Source organism: Oncorhynchus mykiss, chromosome 28, assembly GCF_013265735.2.
Source record: "Oncorhynchus mykiss isolate Arlee chromosome 28, USDA_OmykA_1.1, whole genome shotgun sequence".
NCBI lineage: Eukaryota > Metazoa > Chordata > Actinopteri > Salmoniformes > Salmonidae > Oncorhynchus > Oncorhynchus mykiss.
Window position 1 is genome coordinate 19219397 of NC_048592.1, and position 23822 is coordinate 19243218.

At 40.1% G+C, this 23822-nt stretch overlaps 2 protein-coding genes across 4 annotated transcripts in view; one reads left to right on the forward strand and one right to left on the reverse strand.

Moving 5' to 3' along the window:
• Nucleotides 1–23822, reverse strand: part of pkia (cAMP-dependent protein kinase inhibitor alpha) — a 46735-nt gene that overhangs the window by 10198 nt on the left and 12715 nt on the right. The gene's annotated exons all lie outside the window — the stretch shown is intronic.
• The window catches only part of LOC110508681 (catenin delta-2), a 104622-nt gene that overhangs the window by 1916 nt on the left and 78884 nt on the right, over nt 1–23822 (forward strand). For 2 of the 3 annotated variants that reach the window (XM_021589394.2, XM_021589395.2), the window contains exon 2: nt 14395–14528. In XM_021589394.2, the coding sequence (XP_021445069.1) occupies nt 14442–14528 (87 nt within the window). In that variant the 5' untranslated portion in view covers nt 14395–14441. Of the gene's footprint in view, nt 1–14394; nt 14529–20069; nt 20289–23822 lie in introns of those variants that run through there. The other variant, XM_021589396.2, reaches the window with a different exon arrangement.

A 23822-nucleotide genomic window follows, 5' to 3' on the forward strand; every position in this document is an offset into this window, starting at 1 on the left:
TCTGTAATGCAATGCTGTAGAAAAGGTGGAAAGGTGAGATTAAATGTCTCATTTTCATAGCTGATGATGACTGCCAATGAATAAGATTCATTCATTCTTAAATTTCTAGGCTATGCATTATTAGGTATTCTATGACTAGCAGGTCTTTCATCACCAAATGTAGCCTAGCTGCATAATTTCTGTCTATTTGAATAGGGTGCCTTGCCTCAGTTAGATCAACTCCATATAAAATTGCCCTCCTTTTTTTTTATTTGCATGTGATGCTTGGCGTTTGATCGTGTTTTGACTGCAATGCCTGGCATGAATATTTAAAGAATAGCCAAATATAGACTTGTTTCCAAAACACGTTTTTTTCTATCAGGAATAATAACATTGATGATGTTAAGTTGAAGGTATAAGCCATGTTGAAACCATATACATCATTGAATGAATGAGTTAATGGTTGCCCAGGCCTATAGGTAAGGCTAGGCATTTATAGTTCAATATTCTACATCAGGCCTGTTTGTGTGTAAAGGGATGAGAAGCTCACATGGTCAAAATTCTATAGATTTTATGGACAAATCAACCTCATAAGCCCTGATAAATTGTTTCTATTTAGATACAATAGGACACATCCTGCGGTCAGATGTATATGATGTTTGTCTCCCCAGGGCCACACAATGACTATTGGCCCTCACTGGGTCATCAACAACAATGATAGTGTAGTAGTTCCTATCTGGATCACAGAAGCCTTGGCCCATTCTATGACTTTCCAATGGGTTCGGCACATAGGCCCACTAAGAGAGGAATCCTTAATTATGGACAGGATGATTTGATACATTGAGAAATATAATTAAAATGGTTAAGTGATTGAGAAAAAAGGGTCAAAGGTCAAAAGATCTGCCTTCCAATTGCCCCACCTCCGGTTGTGTTATGATTTTGACAGTGGTTGGAGATATAAGCCACAAGGGTAGGGGTTGTGGTGGTCATATGGTAAGTTTCCCATTCATCTGTGGGCAAACGTGTCCTCGATACAAGGAAAACACTCCACTTATAGCTGACTGGGAGATAGGGTTCTGAAAGCAGTGTCACCCAATTTGTTATCAATTTGAATCATCCATTGTTTGACCTGATAAGCTTGCATGATAAGCGTTGTTTTTCTTCAAGGGAAATGTGTTGAATGGGTTGTCGTCTGAGTGCAGGTTGCTGTATTCCAATCTTCAAAGCTGCAGATTGATATCATAGCCTGTCTGTCTCAGCCCCTGCCCCCAGCCCCCAGCCCCCGCCTCAGTTCCTTGTGTTGATGGAAGATAATGGACATAGGCCTAGGTCATCAATTCTATGAAAGGCTGTAGTAGTACAACAAAAAAAAAATCTAACATTTCAAACTAGCAGAATGCTGTTATTATCATTACATATTTAAGTGCTGCACGAAATGGAGCACATTAGCATTGGTAATAAAAAAGATAGTTTGTGTTATTAGTAACCAGTGGTTTTCAGTAATTTAGCCTATATGTTCATAGGCAGCAGGTAGCCTAGTGGTCAGTGTTGGGCCAGTAACCGAAAGGTGCTAGATCGAATCCCCGATGTTCTGCCCCTGAACAAGGCAGCCAACCCACTGTTCCTAGGTCGTCATTGTAAGTAAGAATTTGTTCTTAACTGACTTGCCTAGTAAAATAACAAAAACATTTTTTGGAATAATCTGTCTTACTGCTGATTAGTGGTGTTGCTGGCTGGCCCTATCTGTAAAGGCTAATTGAAACTCCAAAGAAAATCTTGCACTGACTAGAGGAACCAATGCATCATAGGTGCTGGAGGAGTTTTGATTTAAGTAGATTTTTCTGAAATACCATTTGTCACCTACTACAAATTTGTCAGTTATGAGAGACAGACAGTGACACATTTTTGATCAATGTAAGTATTTTGGTTCTGCAGCGTTCTCAATTTAAATGTCAGACTGGGATGTATCGCAGAGATTGTGACACACATACACCCCCCTACGTATTTATTTGGACAGTGAAGCTAAAACTATTAATTTGGCTCTATACTCCAACATTTTGGATTTAAGATACAATGTTTCACTGAGGCGACAGTACAGAATGTCACCTTTTATTTGAGGTTATTTTCATACATATCTATATTACTATTTAGAAATGAAAGCACTATGTATCTAGTAGTCCTCTTATTTAACTGTGTCATAAGTATTTGGACAAATTCACTTATGTGTATTAAAGTAGTCAAAAGTGTAGTACATGGCCCCATATTCCTAGCACACAATGATTACACCAAGCTTGTGACTACAAACGTGTTGATCTTTGTGCCTCTGTAACTTTCTCACTCATCATTATTCACAATTCATTCATGATTATCCATAATCCATTATTCATAATCCACATTAATGTAGATGTTTCTTATTTACAATAAAAGTGATTCCAAAATGACTCAATACATCATTTACCATTCATTCCTATTGGGCACAAAATAATCGGAAACACAACCAAAACAAACTTCAAATTCATCCAACAAGTTTGTTTGAGTCATTGTGTGCTAGGAATATCGGACCATATGTTAACCTTTTCACTACTTCAATACAAATAAGTGAATTTGTCGAAATACTAACAACATCTTCAAATAGGTGGACTAGATACATAAAGTGCTTTAATTTCTAAACGATAAAACAGATACGTATGAAAATACCCTCAAATAAAAAGTTTCATTATGTGCTGTTGCCTCATATGAAACATTTGATCTCAAATCCAAAATGCTGGAGTATAGAGACAAATTAAAAGTTTCAGCTTCACTGTCCAAATAAATACGTAGGGGAGTGTAGATTTTTCTGTTAGCCCACTGGGCGTAGGCCTATGCCTCAAAGGCTGTGTCTACACAGGCAGCCCAATTCAGATTTTTTTCAGAGCTGATTTGATTGGTCAGCAGACCAATTAGTGGGGAAAAGATCAGAATTGGGCTGACTGTGTAAATACAGCCAAAGCCACACTTTATCGCTTTCCAAATCAATCAATACCTTTTAATGGTTGCCAAGTTGTTGCCATGATGGCTTTTGGCTGTTTGTGTCAGTTGTAGTAGATTTAGCCTAATGAACCGGCTATTATGGATTGAAAGAGACTGTGATTACTATTGCCCTGTATATAAGGTCAGGGCCACCCTTTAGCCACGCTTCCCTTTAGCTCACTGTTGTAATGTGCTTTGCCAAATGCTGTCCTTAAGTCACTTGAGTTGTGAAGTGGAAAATTACAGTTCGGTTCGACTCAGTTATTTATTACTCATCACCCTTTAGAACACTTCCTTTTTCACTCTGTCCCGTCTTGTTTCCTCTCCTTTTTTAATTCTACATTTCTCTGAGTTTGGATTGTTGGAGGAACAGAGTGTTTTAGGGGAAGGGAGGGGAGGTAGGGCTGGGGGGGTCTCTTATTGCCTCCCCGTTTCTCTTCTCTCTCCCTCCCCGTTTCTCTTCTCTCTCCCTCCCCGTTTCTCCTCTCTCTCCCTCCCCGTTTCTCCTCTCTCTCCCTCCCCGTTTCTCCTCTCTCTCCCTCCCCGTTTCTCCTCTCTCCCTCCCCGTTTCTCCTCTCTCCCTCCCCGTTTCTCCTCTCTCCCTCCCCGTTTCTCCTCTCTCCCTCCCCGTTTCTCCTCTCTCTCCCTCCCCGTTTCTCCTCTCTCTCCCTCCCCGTTTCTCCTCTCTCTCCCTCCCCGTTTCTCCTCTCTCTCCCTCCCCGTGTCTCCTCTCTCCCTCCCCGTGTCTCCTCTCTCTCCCTCCCCGTTTCTCCTCTCTCTCCCTCCCCGTTTCTCCTCTCTCTCCCTCCCCGTTTCTCCTCTCTCTCCCTCCCCGTTTCTCTTCTCAGTGTGTCTCTGTCTGTCTCTGTCTCCCAGTACGAAGTGCAGTCAGGTCTGTGGATATCAAAGAGGACTTCAGCAATTGTTTGGACTTAAAACCTCTCTTTTCATTAGCCTCCCTCTCCAAAGGCTGCTCTGACACAGACTAATCACCACATTTGTACACAAGGCTGAACATTATAGCATTAGAAACCCAGAATATAGTGCTTATAATTAGTGGAGTACAGTGGAAGGATTCTTTAAATACGCAATAGAGAAATTAAGTTGTACTTCTATTCTAACATATGTTTTTTTTTAATCTCATTAATATTTGTATTGTTATTGTGGAGAATAATATTTTAAAAACAAGTGTTGTCAATCCTACAGGGATTTACACATTTCAGTTTAAATCAGCTTTGATCTTTACTAAGATGCTGAAAAAGAAAAAAAATCAGAAAACATTCATCACACTAGGGACATACCAGGGTAAAGTGATGTTTGTGTTTTATATCGCTGTTGAGATACATAATGAAGGCTAGCTAGGGATAAGGTATGTAGAGTAAAGACAAAGTAACTGCAGACATATACAGCTCAAGTCGGAAGTTTACATAAACTAGTTTTAATGACTCCAACCTAAGTGTTTCAACAACTCCACACATTTCTTGTTAACAAACTATAGTTTTGGCAAGTCGGTTAGGACATCTACTTTGTGCTTGACACAAGTCATTTTTCCAACAATTGTTTACAGACCGATTATTTCACTTATCATTCACTGTATCACAATTCCAGTGGGTCAGAAGTTTACATACACTAAGTAGACTGTGCCTTTAAACAGCTTGGAAAATTCCAGAAAATGATGTCATGGCTTTAGAAGCTTCTGATAGGCTAATTGACATAATTTGAGTTAATTGGAGGTGTACCTGTGGATGTATTTCAAGGCCTACCTTCAAACTCAGTGCCTCTTTGCTTGACATTATGGGAAAATCAAAAGAAATCAGCAAGAACCTATTTTTTGTACACTTCCACAAGCCTGGTTCATCCTTGGGAGTAATTTCCAAACGCCTGAAGGTACCACGTTCAATCTGTACAAAGAATAATACGCAAGCCTAAACACCATGGGACCACGCAGCCATTATACTGCTCAGGAAGGAGACGCGTTCTGTCTCCTAGAGATTAACGTACTTTGGTGCAAAAAGTGCAAATCAATCCCCGAACAACAGCAAAGGACCTTGTGAAGATGCTGAAGGAAACAGGTACAAAAGTATCTATATCCACAGTAAAACGAGTCCTATATCGACCTAACTTGAAAGGCTGCTCAGCAAGGAAGAAGCCCCTGCTCCAAAACCGCCATAAAAAAGCCAGACTACGGTTTGCAACTGCATATGGGGACAAAGATCGTACTTTTGGAGAAATGTCCTCTGGTCCGATGAAACAAAAATAGAACTGTTTGGCCATAATGACCATTGTTATGTTTGGAGGAAAAGGGGGGAGGATTGCAAGCCAAAGAACACCATCCCAACCGTGAAGCACAGAGGTGGCAGCAAGGAGGCCTACAAACCTGACTCAGTTACACCAGCTCTGTCAGGAGGAATGGGCCAAAATTCACCCAACTTATTGTGGGAAGCTTATGGAAGGCTACCCGAAATGTTTGACCCAAGTTAAACAATTTAAAGGCAATGCTACCAAATACTAATTGAGTGCATGTAAACTTCTGACCCACTGGGAATGTGATGAAATAAATAAAAGCTGAAATAAATCATTCTTGCTACTATTATTCTGACATTTCACATACTTAAAAATAAAGTGGTGATTTTTTTTACAAGGATTAAATCAGGAATTGGGAAAAACTGAGTTTAAATGTATTTGGTTAAGGTGTATGTAAACTTCCGACTTCAACTGTAGCTGGTATACTGAGATATCCTCTCTTATGCTACTTACCTCATGTACGTAGAGGAGTTGGTTTGCCAAACTATACTTGTGTCATAAGTAACCTTGCCTGAGACCTGAAGACTCGTATTAGCTCCCAGACCTAATGCCTTGGCTTTGGCTCAGCTGGATAAGGAGGTCTTGAGTTGTGCAGATATAACTCAGTATCCTATATCTGGCCGGTTTACATGTGTATGAGGATAAGCAAGTCATCTTTTCACATATCATCATTTCACCAATTCAGCTACCCGTGGATGGGCAGGGACGGATATAGCTTAGCGCTCCAAATGTTCTGGATTTTCAGATTCAAGTCAGGAGAGACATGCTGTGCTCAGTGAACATTTTCACTTGTGATGATAAAATCCTCTGACACATGAAATGTGAGCGACAGCAGTGCTCCTACGCTCTATTTTTAGACTTATGGACCACACCTACTCCAGGGCATGTTTGTCATCATTTGACATCATTTTTTCATTTGTTAAGTAAAAAAAAAAACTAAGAACAGGAGAATACCCAACTAACTGCATCTTCCATTAGGCCTACTACCATAAGTACTATTAGAACTAGCTACTGTTATTTCACGCAGAGTATCTGTAAGCTACTTTTTCCCCTCTGTAGTTGTTTGAAAGGAAGCATGACTTTTTCAGATCTTTCTGATGTGCGATTTCTCTTTATACTGATCTCCATCCATCTCATGTCATCACCACTTCTTTTGTTGTTCATGAGGAAAATCCAGTATATGGTACATAGATGTGAGAACAGTACCATAGTGTAGTTTGATACTTTGATGCTAACACAGATAATTATTTGGTTGTGTCATCTCTACTGCAGGCCTTCAAAAGTAAATCTGATGTATTATGGATGTACTGTCCTGGCAAGCAAAGTTGTGCTCCTGAGAATATCAGTGAAAAACACAGGTTTGTTGTTGATTCAGCTTTCTTTCAATTCCATTCTACATCTGAAGTCTTGAAATGTAATGTTTTACCAGTCAAGGAGTAGTATGTTAGCAGCACAACGTCAGGGGGTCTCAATCCTGATGTTCCACCTGGAACAGCCAAGCCATGTACTGTAACATCAATAGCTGGGTGGCAGTTACACCCGTTTAACCCAGGTCTTTACTCTGTGATCACTACCTTTTGAATCATTTGTGTGTTGAAGTCACTCAGCAAAACTCGTGCTTGCTCAGTAGATCTAAATGCATAATGTTGATGATATTTTTTAGATCTTATTTAGATCAACAGTAGCAGATGGTCCTGAGACAAGGTTAGACCGATTATTATAATAAAGACTCACTTTAGTGGGTTTAAAGCTCATTTTTAGTTGGACAGTGTCTAAAAGTGGGACGGTGTCTTTGGGTCCAGATGTCTTCCCAGCTCCACAAATACAGATGTTGCTGTCCTTTTACTTTATGACACCCAGCCCACAAATAGCACATCAACATTGGTTGGCTGTGGTATTGCTTTGAGAGAAGGGGGTGTTTTATGCTGCATGTCAAAGGAAATATTCATAGGCATCATGTTACACAGATGTAACAGTGTCATGCCCGTAGCACAGAACCGATCAGCAGATTGACTTTGGTATTGAGCTGCATATCCATCAATAACAAACAGGGTGTATTTGGAATGTGTCCCTGCTTCAAGGTCAATTTATTCACTGTATAGTGCAGTGCATGGATGGACTGTGCGTGTGCGGATGTGGCAATGCTGTGGATGATGCCACAGGGACGTGAGAAGCTTTGTACTTCCTCCCCTCCTCCCCCACGCCGAGGTCCTCTCCTTTATTCCCTGCTGTCGTGTCATCAGATGACCAGCAGGGGTCACCTCTGGTAACATTCGCTACAACCAATTATGCAGATGGCGCAACCATGTCAATGATCACATTATCTTAACATGCAGATAGATAGGCATGGTGGTGTAATGTCGTCTAATAATGTCCTATAAAATTATGTTTACGCAAGAGGGTTGATATGGGTTACAATGTATATCCTCTTTAGTAAGACATCCAACCAATGTAATGGACGCTGATTGGGTATTCTTCTGTTATCGTGCCGTGGTGCAGATATCAGTGGCTGTGTGTGAGGTAGGTTTACTCACTAGGCTAATAGGGACTCTGCTGCCACCACAGTCACATGTAAAGTCAACATTCACCAGTGAGACTGATGCCTTGGGAAGGAAAAACAACCAGGCCATGCAGCTCCTATAGCTATACTACTGGACGATTAAGCACTTGACTGCCACAATCTCAACATAGCCAAGGGTTGGTTTGGTTCATAGTAGTAGTAGTAGTAGTAGTACAGTAGGTCATGAGGTTAAAAGCCTTTGAGCACTAGCTAACCCTCCGGCCTCATCATCACTGGAGAACACAGTATTTACAGGAACTCACATTAAAATGCATGACATCAGGTGCAAACCACCCATGATGCACTAGAACACACTATCATAATGGAGCTGTCATAGCAGCTTGAATGCCTAACTGATTGAAGTCATTTTTGGGGTCATACAGAATACACAATACATATTGGGCACATTAATGCTACATTACATAACATCAAATTGTTATTAGATTGTTGTATCTGTGTGTCTAATTTTTATTGTGTAATTGCTGCTGTGGTCAAAAAGAGACCTTGGTCTCAATGGGACTCCCTGCCCAAATAAAGATTAAATAATGATCAAGGTAGTAAATGAAAGAAACAGGAATAATTTTGATTTAAGTAATTGTTTGGCAATGCCAGCTAGCTTATCTATTACAGATGTTGGATCTTAATTTGATCACCCTGTTGCTAGGGCTGGGAATTGCAATACGATATTATTAAAATACTTAGGTGCCGATATGATATGTATTGTGATTCTCACAATTCTTAATGTATTGGGATTCTATGTTCCAAACAAATCGCTCACCATGTCGGTTGCAGAGGGACAAGAAATAGCCATGAGAAAATGTGTTTTGTTCAGTCAGTGCTGAAAACATGTTAGCTCACCATTTTAAAAAAAGAAGATGGAGAACAAGCTTGAGAAGGAGAAATACAAGAGTTTTTGGTGCAGGTACATCTAACTACCGCTAGTTAACGCTACCTAGCAAAACATTTAAAGTATATATATATATTTTACAAATCAATACTTGGGAGTAAAAATATCAATATAATATCGTAAAAAATTATGCAGAAGAATTGAAAATGTAAAATGTGTAGCTTATTGTGGTTCAAAAAGGCTTCTGAAGTTTGTCAATACCAATTTGAAATTTCAGACTTGATTTTCCCTTGCGAAAAAATGATCAAACCCTACAAAAAAATGTAATTAATTATAATCCACATTTCCTGTTGCTGCAGGATTATTTTCCTGCTGTAGCAAACTGGCTCAAATTAAGATTCTACATCTGTACGAGTGAAAATGTGGTGTTTGTTTAATGAAATTAGCCTGTCAATAAAACATAGACACTGGCATTCTATTGAGGGTAAACAAAATTCACTCCAACCTAATCAGCACAGAGTTTGTAAGAGAAAATGTTAATAATGCACTGGGGCTTGTTTTATCACAGCAAGCCCCACATAATTACACTTTATCATTTGTGTCACGCTCAGCCATCCTTTGAGAACATTATTCCAGGAGGTCTTTAATTGCCTCAGCTTGTGCTCAGGGCCAGCTCCAGGCATAAGCAACGTAAGCAGTCGCCTAGGGCCTCGGCCGGTAGGGGGCACCCGACCCAAAAACATATTGTTGTTGTTGTTTTTTAGGAACTCATTCGGGGGGTCTCTACTTACTGTTGATAGTTGGAATAGTAGAATACACAATGTGCAAGTTCGAAAGTTTGTTGTGCATCAGCAGTCACTGACTCAATTAGCCATGTCAGACAATTTTTAGATTGGTAAATTAGTCTAGCCAGTTATCATGGCTGAATACTGACCAGGCACGCAGGGCACGTGCCCAGGGACCCTGACCTCGATGGGATCTCCATTGATTTTGACCCCATTGAGTCACTCTCACACAGATATTATTAACATTGTATAAGTCATGACAAAATAAGTAGAATTGCAGGAAATTTGCTTAAAAAAAAAACAAAGAATAATCTCCACCCCATGGCAAAAGGGGGAGAATTACAGGAAATCAGCTTTAAAACTGCAAAAATCTCTCTGCCCCATGGAAAAATGTGTAGAATTGCATGAAATGTGTTATTAAATTGCAAAACTTTATTTCCACCCCACGGCAAAATGTATAGAACTGCAGAAAAATGGCTGTAAAAAACTTATCTGGGCCCCATAGCAGAATGTGTAGAATTGCAGGAAATGTACTTTAAAACTTCCAATCAAATCTCACGTAGGGCCCCCAAAAGGCTAGAGTCGGCCCTTCTTGTGCTGATGTCTTCTCTGGGTTGTTGACATTAAATGGAGGCCTATCATGTTAGTAAGTTTGCCTTAATCTTTATAAACCTAACCTATCAATATGTAGACCCCGGAACTATTGTGGCAGCTTGTTATCATTGAACCTCCTCATGAAAAAAATTTGGTTGATATTTTCCGTAAGAAGCCAAACGACAAGACTATGATCATAAAAGGACTTATACCTGGTACGTCACAGGAACATGATACTAATGTCAGTGGGTCTCATTAGTATCCTGGTCGTCAGTCGTGAATTTGTATTTTTCTGTTCCCTATAGTGCTAATTGAGATACAATATGCTTCAAGTTCTCATTTCACACCGCAACAACCCTACATCAATTCTATATTCATGTTCCCGCCCAATTAATTAGTGTCAGAGGGCATCACTACACAGCAGGCCATACTCTCCATCTGAAGTGAACGCTTACAGACGATACATTGCAAAAAACCATCCCCCTTTTTGTTTATTCGAACACTGAGATCCCAACGGTCTAACAAAATGTGCTGAGGTGAGTCTTTGGTTAGCGGAAAAACACATTTGTGTTAACTCCGGAGGGAACAGTCTGTCTTAATGGGATGTAATTGGACTGCAATTCTCACTGTTGACAGATGTCCCAAACCAGAGATTGGGGTAAAAAAGTTGAAGGGGTTGTTGAATGTGTCATGTCTAGCTATTTTTTTCTGCCGGAATATCTGCAGTTTTTTCCCCCTCTCTCGTCTGTACAGACTTGAGGCGTGTAGGAAAAGTCTCCCGACCAACTTCCTGAGAAGTATAGCGGCTCCCCCAATGTCATTACTGCTAGCCAGGGCCAGTTTAACTCCATACTTTAGAAATGCTGCTATCCTGCTTCCTGCCTGCATTTCTCAAGGTGATCACAGATCTCATATTGTTTGTTGTGTGTGTGAATTAATATGGTGGGAAACCGTGTCTTGCTCTCAGCTACCACCCAATTCTGTCAAGTCAGTGTTGGAGAGTAGAAAGGATTTGTAGGCTGACAGCTAGGCCCTACAGACTGGTGTACTACAGTAGAGATGTCAAAATGTACTGTCTCTCCAGCTTATCACTGGGGAGAAGCCCCATGGTCACTACTTACCGTAGGTTTAGAATTGATGTTACCATGGACATCTCTGCATGTCCAACAGTGGTTTCATAAATGTATTAGAATATAAAAGCTGTGAAGGTTAGAACATAAAAATTCAGAGGTAGAATTTTATTTTATTTTTTAAAGGCCTTCTTACCTGCTGTCTACCTCTATCCACTGGTGTGTCTAAATCTGCAGATGGCTTCAAAGCCATCATAATGGCATGATACTGCCCAGAGAGCTTTAATCAATAGCCTCAAATGGCTTCCCTCTCAGATATTTTTGCCAACCTGATAACATTATACTCTATTGCACCCAGAGGTCTTTATCACAACATTGCATAATAGGGAATTGCTATTCCGCAAGAATTGTATCTCCTCAAATGTCATGCAGGGAAAGTTTGACTATTTCAGAGGTCTTTATTGTTCAAGGCGTTATGGGATTATAAAAAATAATGCCGCATTTTGCACTCTGCACCTGAAGACTGATAACCTGTCAGTGGTTTCTGCATTCCCCAGCATCTCCCGCCTGCAGCCTCTGCAGTTACTGACTATACTGTAGGATTCTCTCAGGCAATTTGATTTCCTCTCTCATCGAGGGCATGCATCATACATATTGTGCTGGGCAGAAAAAGTAGAACGCCAGCACCAATACTCTCTGGCACTTTTTGCGAGTGTATTCCTTGGCTATTACCATGAATAATGCATATTTGTCATGGTTAAAAGCCCAGAGTGTATTCTTATAGTTGCCAAAACCATCCTCAAGTAACATTGAGAATACGAAATGTGAATCAATATTGCGTGCCTGGTGTAAGGTTAAGCAGACATTTTTTTTAAAAACTTAAATGGGTCTCCTTTGACATCTTGACAGGAGCCTTTTGATGGTAATGAACTCGTGATAGACTCTTTATGTCGGAAGTCTGTATTTAAAATATTAAGTGAAGGGAAAGTGTCTAGACAGATCTACGGATGACTACCAATGCAAAATAAATGTTGCACAAAGTTTTAATGAGACAACAGGGGACTCTTCATCAAATACACTCCATAAACATCATTCCTTTGTGGTCACGTACAGAGTTGGTTAAGTTTGGATTTTTTTCAGTCGGAAGCAGTGGGAATAGGAATTAATCTTTGTTCGCTTTGTATTAACGGAGATACATTGTCAATTGTACGTCGTCTGGCTTGGACTGATATCTTTGGAACTTACAATCAATGCTGCTTTACTTTGTGCAGAAAGAAGTCTGTGAACAGTAAAATAAATGGAATGAGTCGGACAACAGTATTGTGAGGACTATACATTGTGTACAGATATGCCGATGCCTTTAAACAAAGCATTGTTTGTCTTGGACTGTGATAAGAGGGTAAAGCGATTATGTTTATTCTCAATGTTTAATTACGGATAGTATCATAGGCAGATGGATATCAAAATATAGGCCTAATTCATCCATACCCTCACTTCCTGTCTCTATGTACTGGCACAGATTTTGCTGGACTGCTACTGGTAAAGCTGATTTGTACTGGTCAATACTTAGGACTGGTCACAGGCTGGAAGTTTGACCTAGAAATGGCTGCAGCATCCTAATTTAAATTTTCGATGCTTAGAGGGGCTATTAGTGATGTGGAACAAAATCGATACAGTTACATATCGGGATATTATTTTTGAAGATATTATATATTGACAATATCACAATATTATTTTTGCGCTAGTTGTCTGTACCTGCACCAAAACTCCATCTTGTTTTCCAAATTATTTTTAAATAGGGAGCCAATTTGTTTTCCGCACATTTTTTATTTCCATGACTGATCAAAACTAGTTCTCTCATGGCTCTCTCTTGTCCTTCTGCAGCAGACATATGGTGAGCAATATGTTGGGACCATGGAATCGCATATAAAAATCACAGTATCAAATTGCAATACGTGTAGAATCATGACAACCGCAATACATATCGTATTGGCACGTAAGTATTTTGATAATATCATATTGTGAAGTCCCTGGCAATTCCCAGCCCTGGGGGGGGGTATGTTGACATATTAACTTCCAGTATAATCCATTTTCATGTTTCCTTTACAACCCACTCTGTCTGCACAGATGGTAAAATAGAGCGTCTGGTGGGGACAGAATTTATTTTGTTTTCACTATTTATGACAAATAAGTCAATTTGGATAATCCTACTTTAATTCTAAAAGCCCTTGCTATGAATATCCTTGTGTAGCACTGAATGCAAATTCATTTATCATGCTAGTATTTAACGGAGGCAGAGGTCCACGCTAATGAAAGATGAGGATGACGTTAGGTGTGGTGACCCAGGAGGGAGAAAACAGTGGCAAGAGAAGACATTCTGTCAGATAAGCGGCCAGTGTTTAGAACTCACAGACTGGAAGAGAGATGAGGAAGCACTGAACTAGGTCAAGGGAGAGAGAGAGAGAGAGAAAGGGGGTGGGAGTGAGACCGAGCAGGAGAGAGAGAGGAACACTAAAATGGATGACAAGGGAAGGATTCCGGTCAGCCATGTTAGCAGTGTCCAGCAGGGCTTGTTGCTTGGCAGCATCTCAGAATAGTCTAGCTCTTGTCTGCTTCCAGGCTGCGGTCGACTTTCCCTTACCTTCAACACGACTGACTGGGTGATCTAGTGACTGCCACGCACATAGACAGGGATGGGAAGGATCAATTTTGACAAGCTTTCATCAGCTTTTAGAAGCTGTCATCTGTGTTGTTGTCATGGCCATTATTTGCTCTCTCACTACATTAGGATTACCTGGAGATTTAGGTCCCTTCTCCTTAAGTGACGGTAGAGTCATTGTTACACACATACACACGCACACTCGAGTCATTAGTACATGCTCTCATCCAGATGATTACTTGGCGGATTATGATATATGTCTGATGTAGTTTACTAGTGTTAGCTATATCCACAATCTTATTAAATCAGATTAGTATATTTGTATCCAGATTGTCTACCTTGCAAACGACCCTTGAATACAGAAAGTTCTCATTATACTAGGGTTAGAAATTGAGAGAGGCATAAGCGAAACTATAGTGTACAGAAATGGATTTTGTTGTGACAAACCAACAAGAGAAATGTCAATGGATTCAAACAGTTTCATGAAAGTTAAGTGATGGATATCATAACTGAACCATTTCTGCATTCTCTCCCATAGTGGATGATGTCGCCCTTCTAATGCTGACTGTTAATCCTTTCCCTTTCAGAAGTTATGCCAGTTCCCGACGCAACCTCTGACTCTTAGAACTTCACCATGCTGAGCCCAGTACTAAACGCCTCCAATGGAGACGGCGCCGAGACAGAGACCACGTCGGCCATACTGGCCTCTGTCAAGGAACAGGTAAGGCCTTCCATGTTAATTCTGTGTGTACCGTACATGGGAGACTTTCAGAGCGAGACCAAGGCCCTCCATGCAAAACATCATGTGATCAGCGTTTTTGCTCTTGCTTGATCTTAGGCATCAGGGGATTGAAATTTATACATTGTGAAAACTTGAATGAAATTTGAATGCGCAATTTTGTGGGACTGTATCAAAAGGGGACAAATGAAGAATGTGTGGGGGGAAAAAATGGTTTTCAAGTTAAATGTCCCTTTAACTGATGGCAACCTAACATGAAGTATGTTATTGGTTCAGCTATATTGCCATAGCCACCAGCTTCTTTATTACATTTCTCATCATAAGATCCTATTCAGTGCCTGAAATCCACCCTATTTGATGTTGAAGTAAATGTGTCAGTGTTCTGCAGGGTGCAGTGAGGTATAGAGACATAAGTAATTGGTTCCATTTGTATTCTGTGTGTGTCTGGTGCAGAGGACAGACTAACATCCACACTGATTAGCAGGTGACACTATAAGGAGACTCTATAGAGACTTTGGGTAGGCTCGTTTAATCTTATGCCTTTCATTTGAAATGTCGCTATCGCTCACAATAATATATCTGTATAATATAGTAACTAAGTCATTGTTATTGAGTAGAATGTGCAAAACTAGGTTCAGTTTTATAAGAGATAATGCTCTATAGAATATAATTGGCTTGCAGTTACATTATGGAAGCATGCTACTGATATTCCTCACCAGCAGTAGGATATAGCCTATTAGCTCACAGCAGGCAGCCATTTTGGAGTAGAACCAAGAGCATGTGTGTAGATGGGAATGAGCCAATCCCCTGCATCATGACAGTGGTTACACTGACACTCCTCTTTCTTTTAAGCAAGAGAGAAAGGACAAGCTGTGGAATGGTAAAGTGGGCCACTGCCACACATCACACAGACCCATGGGGCTGCTCTGGGACATACTAATGGCCCTATCAGGAGGTTAAAAAATAAAAGCCTAAAGGCCTGCATACAGAGAGGCACGAGTGTGTGTGTCCCTGTGTGTGCAGACCTCCACAAGCTTGCGTTTATTTAAGCCGGTGCACCTCAGTCACAGCTCTTTGTTTATTTTTCTGTTGACAGCATTAGGATGGTTGTGTGAATACAAATAAAAAGGCAGACATTTTCATTGTTGATGCTATTCAATGGTGGAAACAATTAGGATTTGTCTACTTCCTGTGCATTGTGGAGCAGTGAGAGAAGGGAGGTCAAGCGTGAACAACCACTGGTTAAACATTATGACTGGGTTCAAGACTAGGAAAAGCTCTACGATTAGGAATACATTCATTTCCACGTTTAATGTTTGGTTAAGATGTCGTCACTCTGACGACAACCTCGTAACTCCAATTTTGCAAATGTTTCTTCTTTTTTTACATTTATTGAAAGCAGAAACTCCCCTCAATGTACTCTGAACATTTCAATATCACACTTTTTATACATCACAGAACACTGAAATATACAAAACCATTTGACATAGAAACACCAAGGCCCCCCAACATGTTTTATTAATTATGAAAATGATGAAAATGTTAATAACATTCCACCCAAGAGGCCAATAGAGGACGATTTGGTCATTTGACTGCAGGAAAATGTGCATTTTCTTCCCCAATTCCTGAAAAGTTTCTGTTTTGGAGATGAGGTTGTCATCAGACAGCGACGATATGTTTGTTTATCTTACAATATACTGTACCTCCAATTGTGTAATAGTGAAAGGCAGTGTTAAACTATTGACCATAATACGTTATTATGACCCCACCACTAGATGGCAAACAGCATCAGTCAGCAAAAGGTTTAACGTGTGAAGTGTGATGATACATGCTGTGTATTTAGCCCTACAATGGATTTACCAGTACAGGTACCACTACATTTTTCAGTAATAGGGTCAGTTGGCTTTTGAAAACAGTAAGGAGGCTTGGGGAGTGTGTTGGGGTTTAGGACATTGGGTTGACTTTACTTTTTTTGGAGGGGTGGCCTGACTTTAACCTGTAGCCTGGGGATGGTTCTAGTACTGTATGGTGTGACATTGTTTTTTGGTCCCCAATGATATTTAGATTAACGTTCCACCATGCTTGCTTATGATTGGGCCTCATTTGGATCTGCTAGTGACCATGGTTTGAAGTAGTGATGTACAAGCCAACGTGTGATGCCTCATTTTGTCCTCTCACAATGGTCAGCAGCAGGCCACAGGGACAGCAAATGAAACCAGCCAAAGCCATTAGATGTATAGTAGCCTATACGTGAGGGCAAGACGAGAATGCAAATCGGTGTCATCTTATTCAGAGTGCTGGCATATCAAACATCTGGCAATCATTTGTACAGCAGTATGAGGAATGCATTTAGCTAGAATATTCAGACGTTATTTGAATTGGGGAAAGAGAGAGAATGCTAATCTGCTCTCTTAATCGTGGTCACCTCTTAAGACTTAATGGATGTTTAAACAAATGCAGTGAAGTCATTTCAGCAGCCTTTGGTCATGAAATAATGAATGGAAATGATTAAGGTCTTGTGAAACAGTCACTCTAATTTGTAACATTCTAGAATGTGGGCTGCTTTGGGCTTAGCGGAAAGGAGACTATTATAATGAATAGGACGTTCTCAAATAAAGTTATAGAGACTGAATTGCCATCAACTAGGCCACAGCTTATAAATAAAAGCAGTTATAATAACCCAATTTGACTTTGAGATGTTGCATTCAGGGTATTACAGTACTGCTCTTTTAACATATACCAGTCATCTTGAACCAAAGGTTCAATATGGAGACTCATGACTTGGCTGTGAGTGAATGTTGAGCTCAGATAGTAAAGATCTATATGAGGTTCATGGATGACTGGGTTGTTATTGTTAGTGGGCTGACATATGGCTAGCTAATCAGTCATGCAGGGACTTAACTCAACCAATTGTATGTCAGATACTGCGTGTACAGGGTTTATCATTTCATAGTACTGTATTATAAGAAGGGATTTTAAAACGGATCAAAAATGTATTCAGTTTGAGTGTTTTGGGGAATAAGACAGGGATATGGAGTGCTCACATATTTCCATTTCCTGTGTTTCAGACTGCAAAGTGTTTAAGACAGTATTTTTTTGTCAGTTGACTCGAGGGGGATGAACGGTGAAAATTGAACTTGTGTGAATGTCTTGGCTCTGCACCTGGCTTGAATGAGTAAGTCAGACAACCATGACAGAGGTAGAAGGGCAGTTTGAGTGGCGTGGAGGCGTACAGTTGCTCTAGCAAATCAGAATGAAGCATTAGACAGATCTGAAATCTGAAAGCCAGCACTGCATTACTCAGCTGAGGAGTGGGTATACAGCAGTAGTGAAATGTTGTCTCAACAGGAGTATTTAAGCCAAGGATTTTAAAGCCTATAGGTTCCTAGTTCATAATTCCTGCTTCAATAATTATCCTTTAATAGGGTACCTTGTTTCACTATATTTCATGTTTTGAGTTAGTTAAATATTGTTTGGTAGGACACCCTAGCTTCATACGAGTGTGGTATAGTTTGTGTAGGCCTACAGTAAGTGTTTTGAATAGATGAACTTCCAGAATCTTCTCCAGACAACCAATCCTGCACTCGGCTTATTCTGTTACAGGGTGTTCCTTGGTCTTGTACTCCTTAAGTTAACCTCTGGCTTTTTAGAAATGGGATTAAAAAAAAACAAAATAACTTGAGGCATACCCAGGATGACATTTTGTAATCAAATTGTCTCCTCTGAAAAAGTTAAAATGTCAGTCTTGGTACCACAGGGCACAATTAGGCAATTATACTTGAGGACCACAGTTTCCTGAAGCTGCAAAATTCCCATCTTCTGTCCCCTAGTCATTTATTCTACCAACTAATAGGTTTAATGGTGTTTTCAGGGGTGTACTGTTTGCAAGCTATTGGGCATACATCTCCCTCTCCTTCTCCCTCTTGTCCTTGGTAATGGGCTGGAAGTATACTTGATTTTCTTGTAATGCAATTATCAGGCAAGGTTTTAATTGAACAGTCTGCCCATTTAAATTAGTTAATTATAGTATTTAGAGGGTATTTCTTCAGTTCTACCACACACACACATTTGAAAATCTGAGTATTCTACACTGTTCCACAGTATGTAACTAAGAATTTGTTCTTAACTGACTTGCCTAGTTAAATTAAGGTTAAATTTAAAATAACAATTATACGGAAATGTCCTGCTAACCAATTTAGCCATGTCTTAAAGTTCCAGAATACTTTCTATTTCAGTATCTGATTAAAGGGATAGTCCAAATTACAAAATTATATATTGGTTTCCTTACCCTGTAAGCAGACTATGGACAAGGTATGACAGCAATCCATGCTTCAGTTTAGTTTCCCTGTCACTGTTTCCAAATGCTAATGTTTTAAGATTTGTGGGACAAATCCCATTCGTCATGGGACCGATATCATAATGTTTCGCGCATCAGGTTCAAATAATCTATAAGTGACTTTGTTGAGCTTCACAATCAATTTTAGATACTTTCGGATGATTTGGACATGATGCGGAAAAATGCTAATATCGGTCCCATGACTTGAATGGGATTTCTGCCACAAATGCTAAAATATTAGCAATTGGATACAGTGACAGGGAAGCTAAACCAAAGCATGGATTTCTGTAATACCTTGTCCATAGACTGCTTACAGAGTAAGGTAATCAATATGTAATTTTGTCATTTGGGTGAACTATCCCTTTAAGTGTGGCTATTCAAATTTTGAACATGGTTTAGAATTGGTATACTGACCCAATGACTATTTAAATAAAGAAATTAGTTTAGGAGGAGATAACAAAGCTTCTCATATGCAAACCTAAGTTATTCACTCTATTCTCTCTCAACTGCCTTGAGCTCTATCAGTTTTCATTTGAACAAAAGTACTTTCATTCAATACTTTTCTCAATCATATACCCAAATGTATTTTTCATACAGATTAGAAATAAACAGTGTTTAAAGTGGTGAGTAACAGGAAGCAAATTGTGACTGTCATCCCAAGCCTCTGTGGCCCTCTCTTCTCTCCCATGGCAGATCCTTGTGTGTCTTTTTTACCAAGCTATATTTAAACCGTGGCTGGCTATGACATGTATTGTGTACTACCTTCTAAGCAAGGCAGCCCAGCCCAAAGAGTGGCACTGAGGCAGAACAGTCACTGTCTCTCCCTGGAGAGCACAACTCAGAGCTATGGTCAGAAGAGAGGAGAACAGGAAATGAGGGACAGAGGAAAGGAAAGAGAGGAGGCATTTTTGCTGCCTCAACCCCACAACACTTCCATATACATTCACAATCCTGCGAGTCTTTGGAGCTTTCCAATTAGCACCCCACTCTGTCCCCCCTCCCTCCCCATCCCTCCGTTCACCCTGCACCTCCCCACCTCCGCCCGCTACCCTCTCTCTGCTTTTTCAGCGGGGGGCACAGATGGTGTTGAGGAGAGGAGCAGTCAAAAGAGTGATTGGAGAGCAGCAGGATTTGGCAGGCAGACTGGTGGGAGGGTCCTTTTGTGATGCAATGTTGCATAAATAATGCCAAAGAGGTTCTAAATTCTCTGTTGCCATGGAGACCTTTGTGCCTGGCTGAACTCCTATTCTTCACTGCTTGGAGGCAGTCACTACTGGGCTTGCCATTTTCTCTAATGGAGTTTTCTCAATAAGGACAGAAGAACTTCTAGACATGTTGAGGATGGAGAAAAAAAGTGGGATATTATGTGTGGTTGGTGTTTTCTCTGAAGTATGGTCCATGTGAAGGTATGGCTTTGTGAACTTAAATTCCAATAGTCTTTTGGCAGTAACAGGTGTTTGGTTGTTATGCTTCATTTGGAGGGAATAGTAAGGTCAGTGATTTTGTTGTTTGGAAATCTGATGGATTTCTGTCATTTTGCTACCAGATATAACTAAAAAAAGGACTTAAACTTTGCTGGCTCATTTAAACTTTTTGTTACTTCTATCCAAATATATAGCCTACTGCATCTTATCAGCACAAATGTAGTTGTTTATAAAGTTAAGATAACTAGGCCAGACAATAGCAACAGTTTACAGTTGCTTGCATGTACACAGTTATGTAAATTAAACTATTATACCAAGAGAAGTACATTGAAATGCACATCTACTGACACTTGTAGCTCTTTGATGCTATAGCTCAGTCGGTTTAAAAAGAGTTGGATGGATCCTTTTTCATCCAGTTCAATGGGATGTTTCTGTGGACCTTATATTCTGGTCTCTTGCCCGAAATAGCAGGTGATACATTTTGTAGCAGACTTTGAAGAAACTGCTCTAGGGAGAGTGTTTGACCTTGTGGGCACTGGACTCATTTCAGCATTGTCACAAAAAAAAAGTGGACAGTTTGTATTGACTGGAGTTGCCTGAGACTAAGGGCGTTCTCACATATGAAATTCGGTACCCTGGTTCGGTTTCCTGGAGCTTTTGTGAGAATTTGACAGAATACATTTTTGCTTTCGCAAGACCTGAAAATATCAATTTCAGGGTGCGATAAGCAAGACGCACATTCTACGTGTTGTTAGCGAGCTAGCTTGTTTGCAATGGGCAAAAAAAGTTCCACGCGACTCGCGCTGCCGTGTCACAAAAACTAGTACTCTGGTCCTGGATCTTGGACCCATTACTCACGGAGGTCCAGGATTAATTTCAGTCAGGGTTCATTTGCGTTTCACACATGCTTTATAGCACGGATCAGGGTACCAAACGCTCCAGAATCCGGATCATAAGGGGATATGTGAAAGCGCCCTAAATGAGACTGGCTGCTCAGATTTAAGTTTGTGCGGTATCCAGATGTTCATACCGTCATACCGTTTCTGTACCATACCAGGGTGTACGGTATTACCGGAAGTGCACACAGAGGGCGCAATTATTATTTATTTTACGCACAAAACAAGGGACAATAGGGATCTTGATCCAGGAAGGGATTGAATGTCTCTGCTGTAACCAAGAAGCTTGATCTTGACATCTAGCCACTTAGCTAACAAGTTAGCAAATCAAATGCATAGCTGGAGCCCTGAGCTTGATATTATTTATTTGACACATCTTAGATTTCTTATAGTTATTAGCAGTGGTGAATCACACTGCGAAGGTGCTGATTTGTGATTTTGTTGGGCAACTGTAGTTTGGTCCAATGTGGCTCATGGTCCAGTGTGGCTCAGTTGGTAGAGCATGGTGCTTGCAACGGTAGGGTTTTGGGTATGGTTCCCAAGGGGGACCAGTATGAAAATGTTTGAACTCACTACTGGAAGTCATTTTATATAAGAGTGTCTGCCTAATCTACCATTGACATCAACACAAATTATTACACTCTTGGAAAAAAAGGTTCCAAAAGGTTTCTGTGGCTGTCCCAATTGGAGAACCCGTTTTGTTCCGGGTAGAACCCTTTTCAAATCAAATCAAACTGTGTCACATGCGCTGAATACAACAAGTATAGATCTTACCGTGAAATGCTTACTTACAAGCCCTTAACCAACAGTGCAGTTCATGAATAGTTAAATAAATAATTATATCAAATAAACTAAAGTAAAATATAAATAAAAAATGTACACAATAAAATAGCAATAACAAGGCTATATACAAGGAGTACCGGTACCGAGTCAATGTGCGTGGGTACAGGTTAGTCAAGGTAATTTGTACATGTAGGTAGGGATGAAGTGACTATGCATAGATAATAAACAGCAAGTAGCAGCAGTGTACAAAACAAATGGAGGGGGTGTGTCAATGTAAATAGTCTGGTGGCGATTTGATTATTTTTCAGCAGTCTAATGGCTTGGGGGTAGAAGCTGTTAAGGAGCCTTTTGGTCCTAGACTTGGCGCTCCGGTACCGCTTGACAGTCTATGACTTGGGTGACTGGAGTCTCTGACAATTTTGGGGGGCTTTCATCTGCCACCATGCGGTGTCAGAGGAAAAGGGTTCTACATGGAACCAAAAAAGGGTTCTTCAAAGGGTCCTCCTATAGGGACAGCTGAAGAACCATTTTTGGTTCTAGAGAGCACCTTTTTTCTATGAGTGTTGTTTTCATCTCCAAATGTGAATATACAGTGGGGTCTGAAATGATTGACAGCCTTGATAAAGATGAGCAAAAATGACTGAATAAACTAGATAAAATATAGCTCAGTATTTGAGTTATGCTCCAAATAACTGGGAAATTATATTATTTCAATATAATTGCTCAAAGAAAGAGATGGTTGTTTAAGAAGCAATACTTTTTTTTCTCTAAAAAAGGTAGTGTCAAAATTATTGACACCTCTGTTTTCACTACCTCACCTTGTGAGGATAACGGCACTGAGCCTTTTTCTAAAATGTTTTATGAGATTGGGGAACACATTGGGAGGGATCTTAGATCATTCCTCCATACATAATCTTTCCAGATCCTTGATATCCTTCGTCTGAGCTTATGGACTGCCCTGTTCAATTCAAACCACAGGTTTTCAATGGGTTTCAAGTCCGGAGACTGAGATGGTCATTGCAAATGTGAACGTCTGGAGTTTGCTAAACGGCATTGACACTTGGATTGGAACCGGTGCTTTGGTCAGATGGCATGAAACGCCGGTGGTGAGTTTGGCGTCAAAATGAGAATGCATAAGCAGAAAATAACTCCATACCTTCTGTAAAATATGGTGGTGAATCTAATGTTATGGGGCTATTTTGTTTCCACTGGTCCTGTGGCCCTTGTTAAGGTCAATGGCATCACAAACTTTACCCAGTACCAGGACATTTTAGACAAAAACCTGGTTGGAGTGGATCTTACAGCAAGACAATAACCCCAAGCACATATCAAAATCCACAAAGAAATGGTTCATTGGCCACAAAATCTATATTTTGCAATGGCCATCTCAGTCTCTGGATTCGAAACTCATTGAAAACCTGTAGTTTGAATTGAATAGGGCAGTCTATAAGCGCAGACAAAGAATATCAAGGATCTGCAAAGATTTTGTATGGAGGAATGGTCTAAGATCCTCCTAATGTGTTCTCCAATCTCATAAAACATTTTAGAGAAAGGCTCAGTGCCGTTATCCTCACAAGGTAAGGTATTGAAAACACAGGTGGCAATTATTATTTTGACACCTACCTTTTAGAGAAAAAAAGTACATTACTTGTTCAACAAAATCTCTTTCTTTGAGCAATTGTATTAATATAAAATAATAATTTTTTTAACAAACAATATAGCTAATTATTTGAATTATTTATGCTATACAGTCATTTTAGCTCATCTTCCTCAAGGGTGTCAATAATTTCGGACCCCACTGTATATGATTTAGACTTATACTCACTGGATGTTTCGA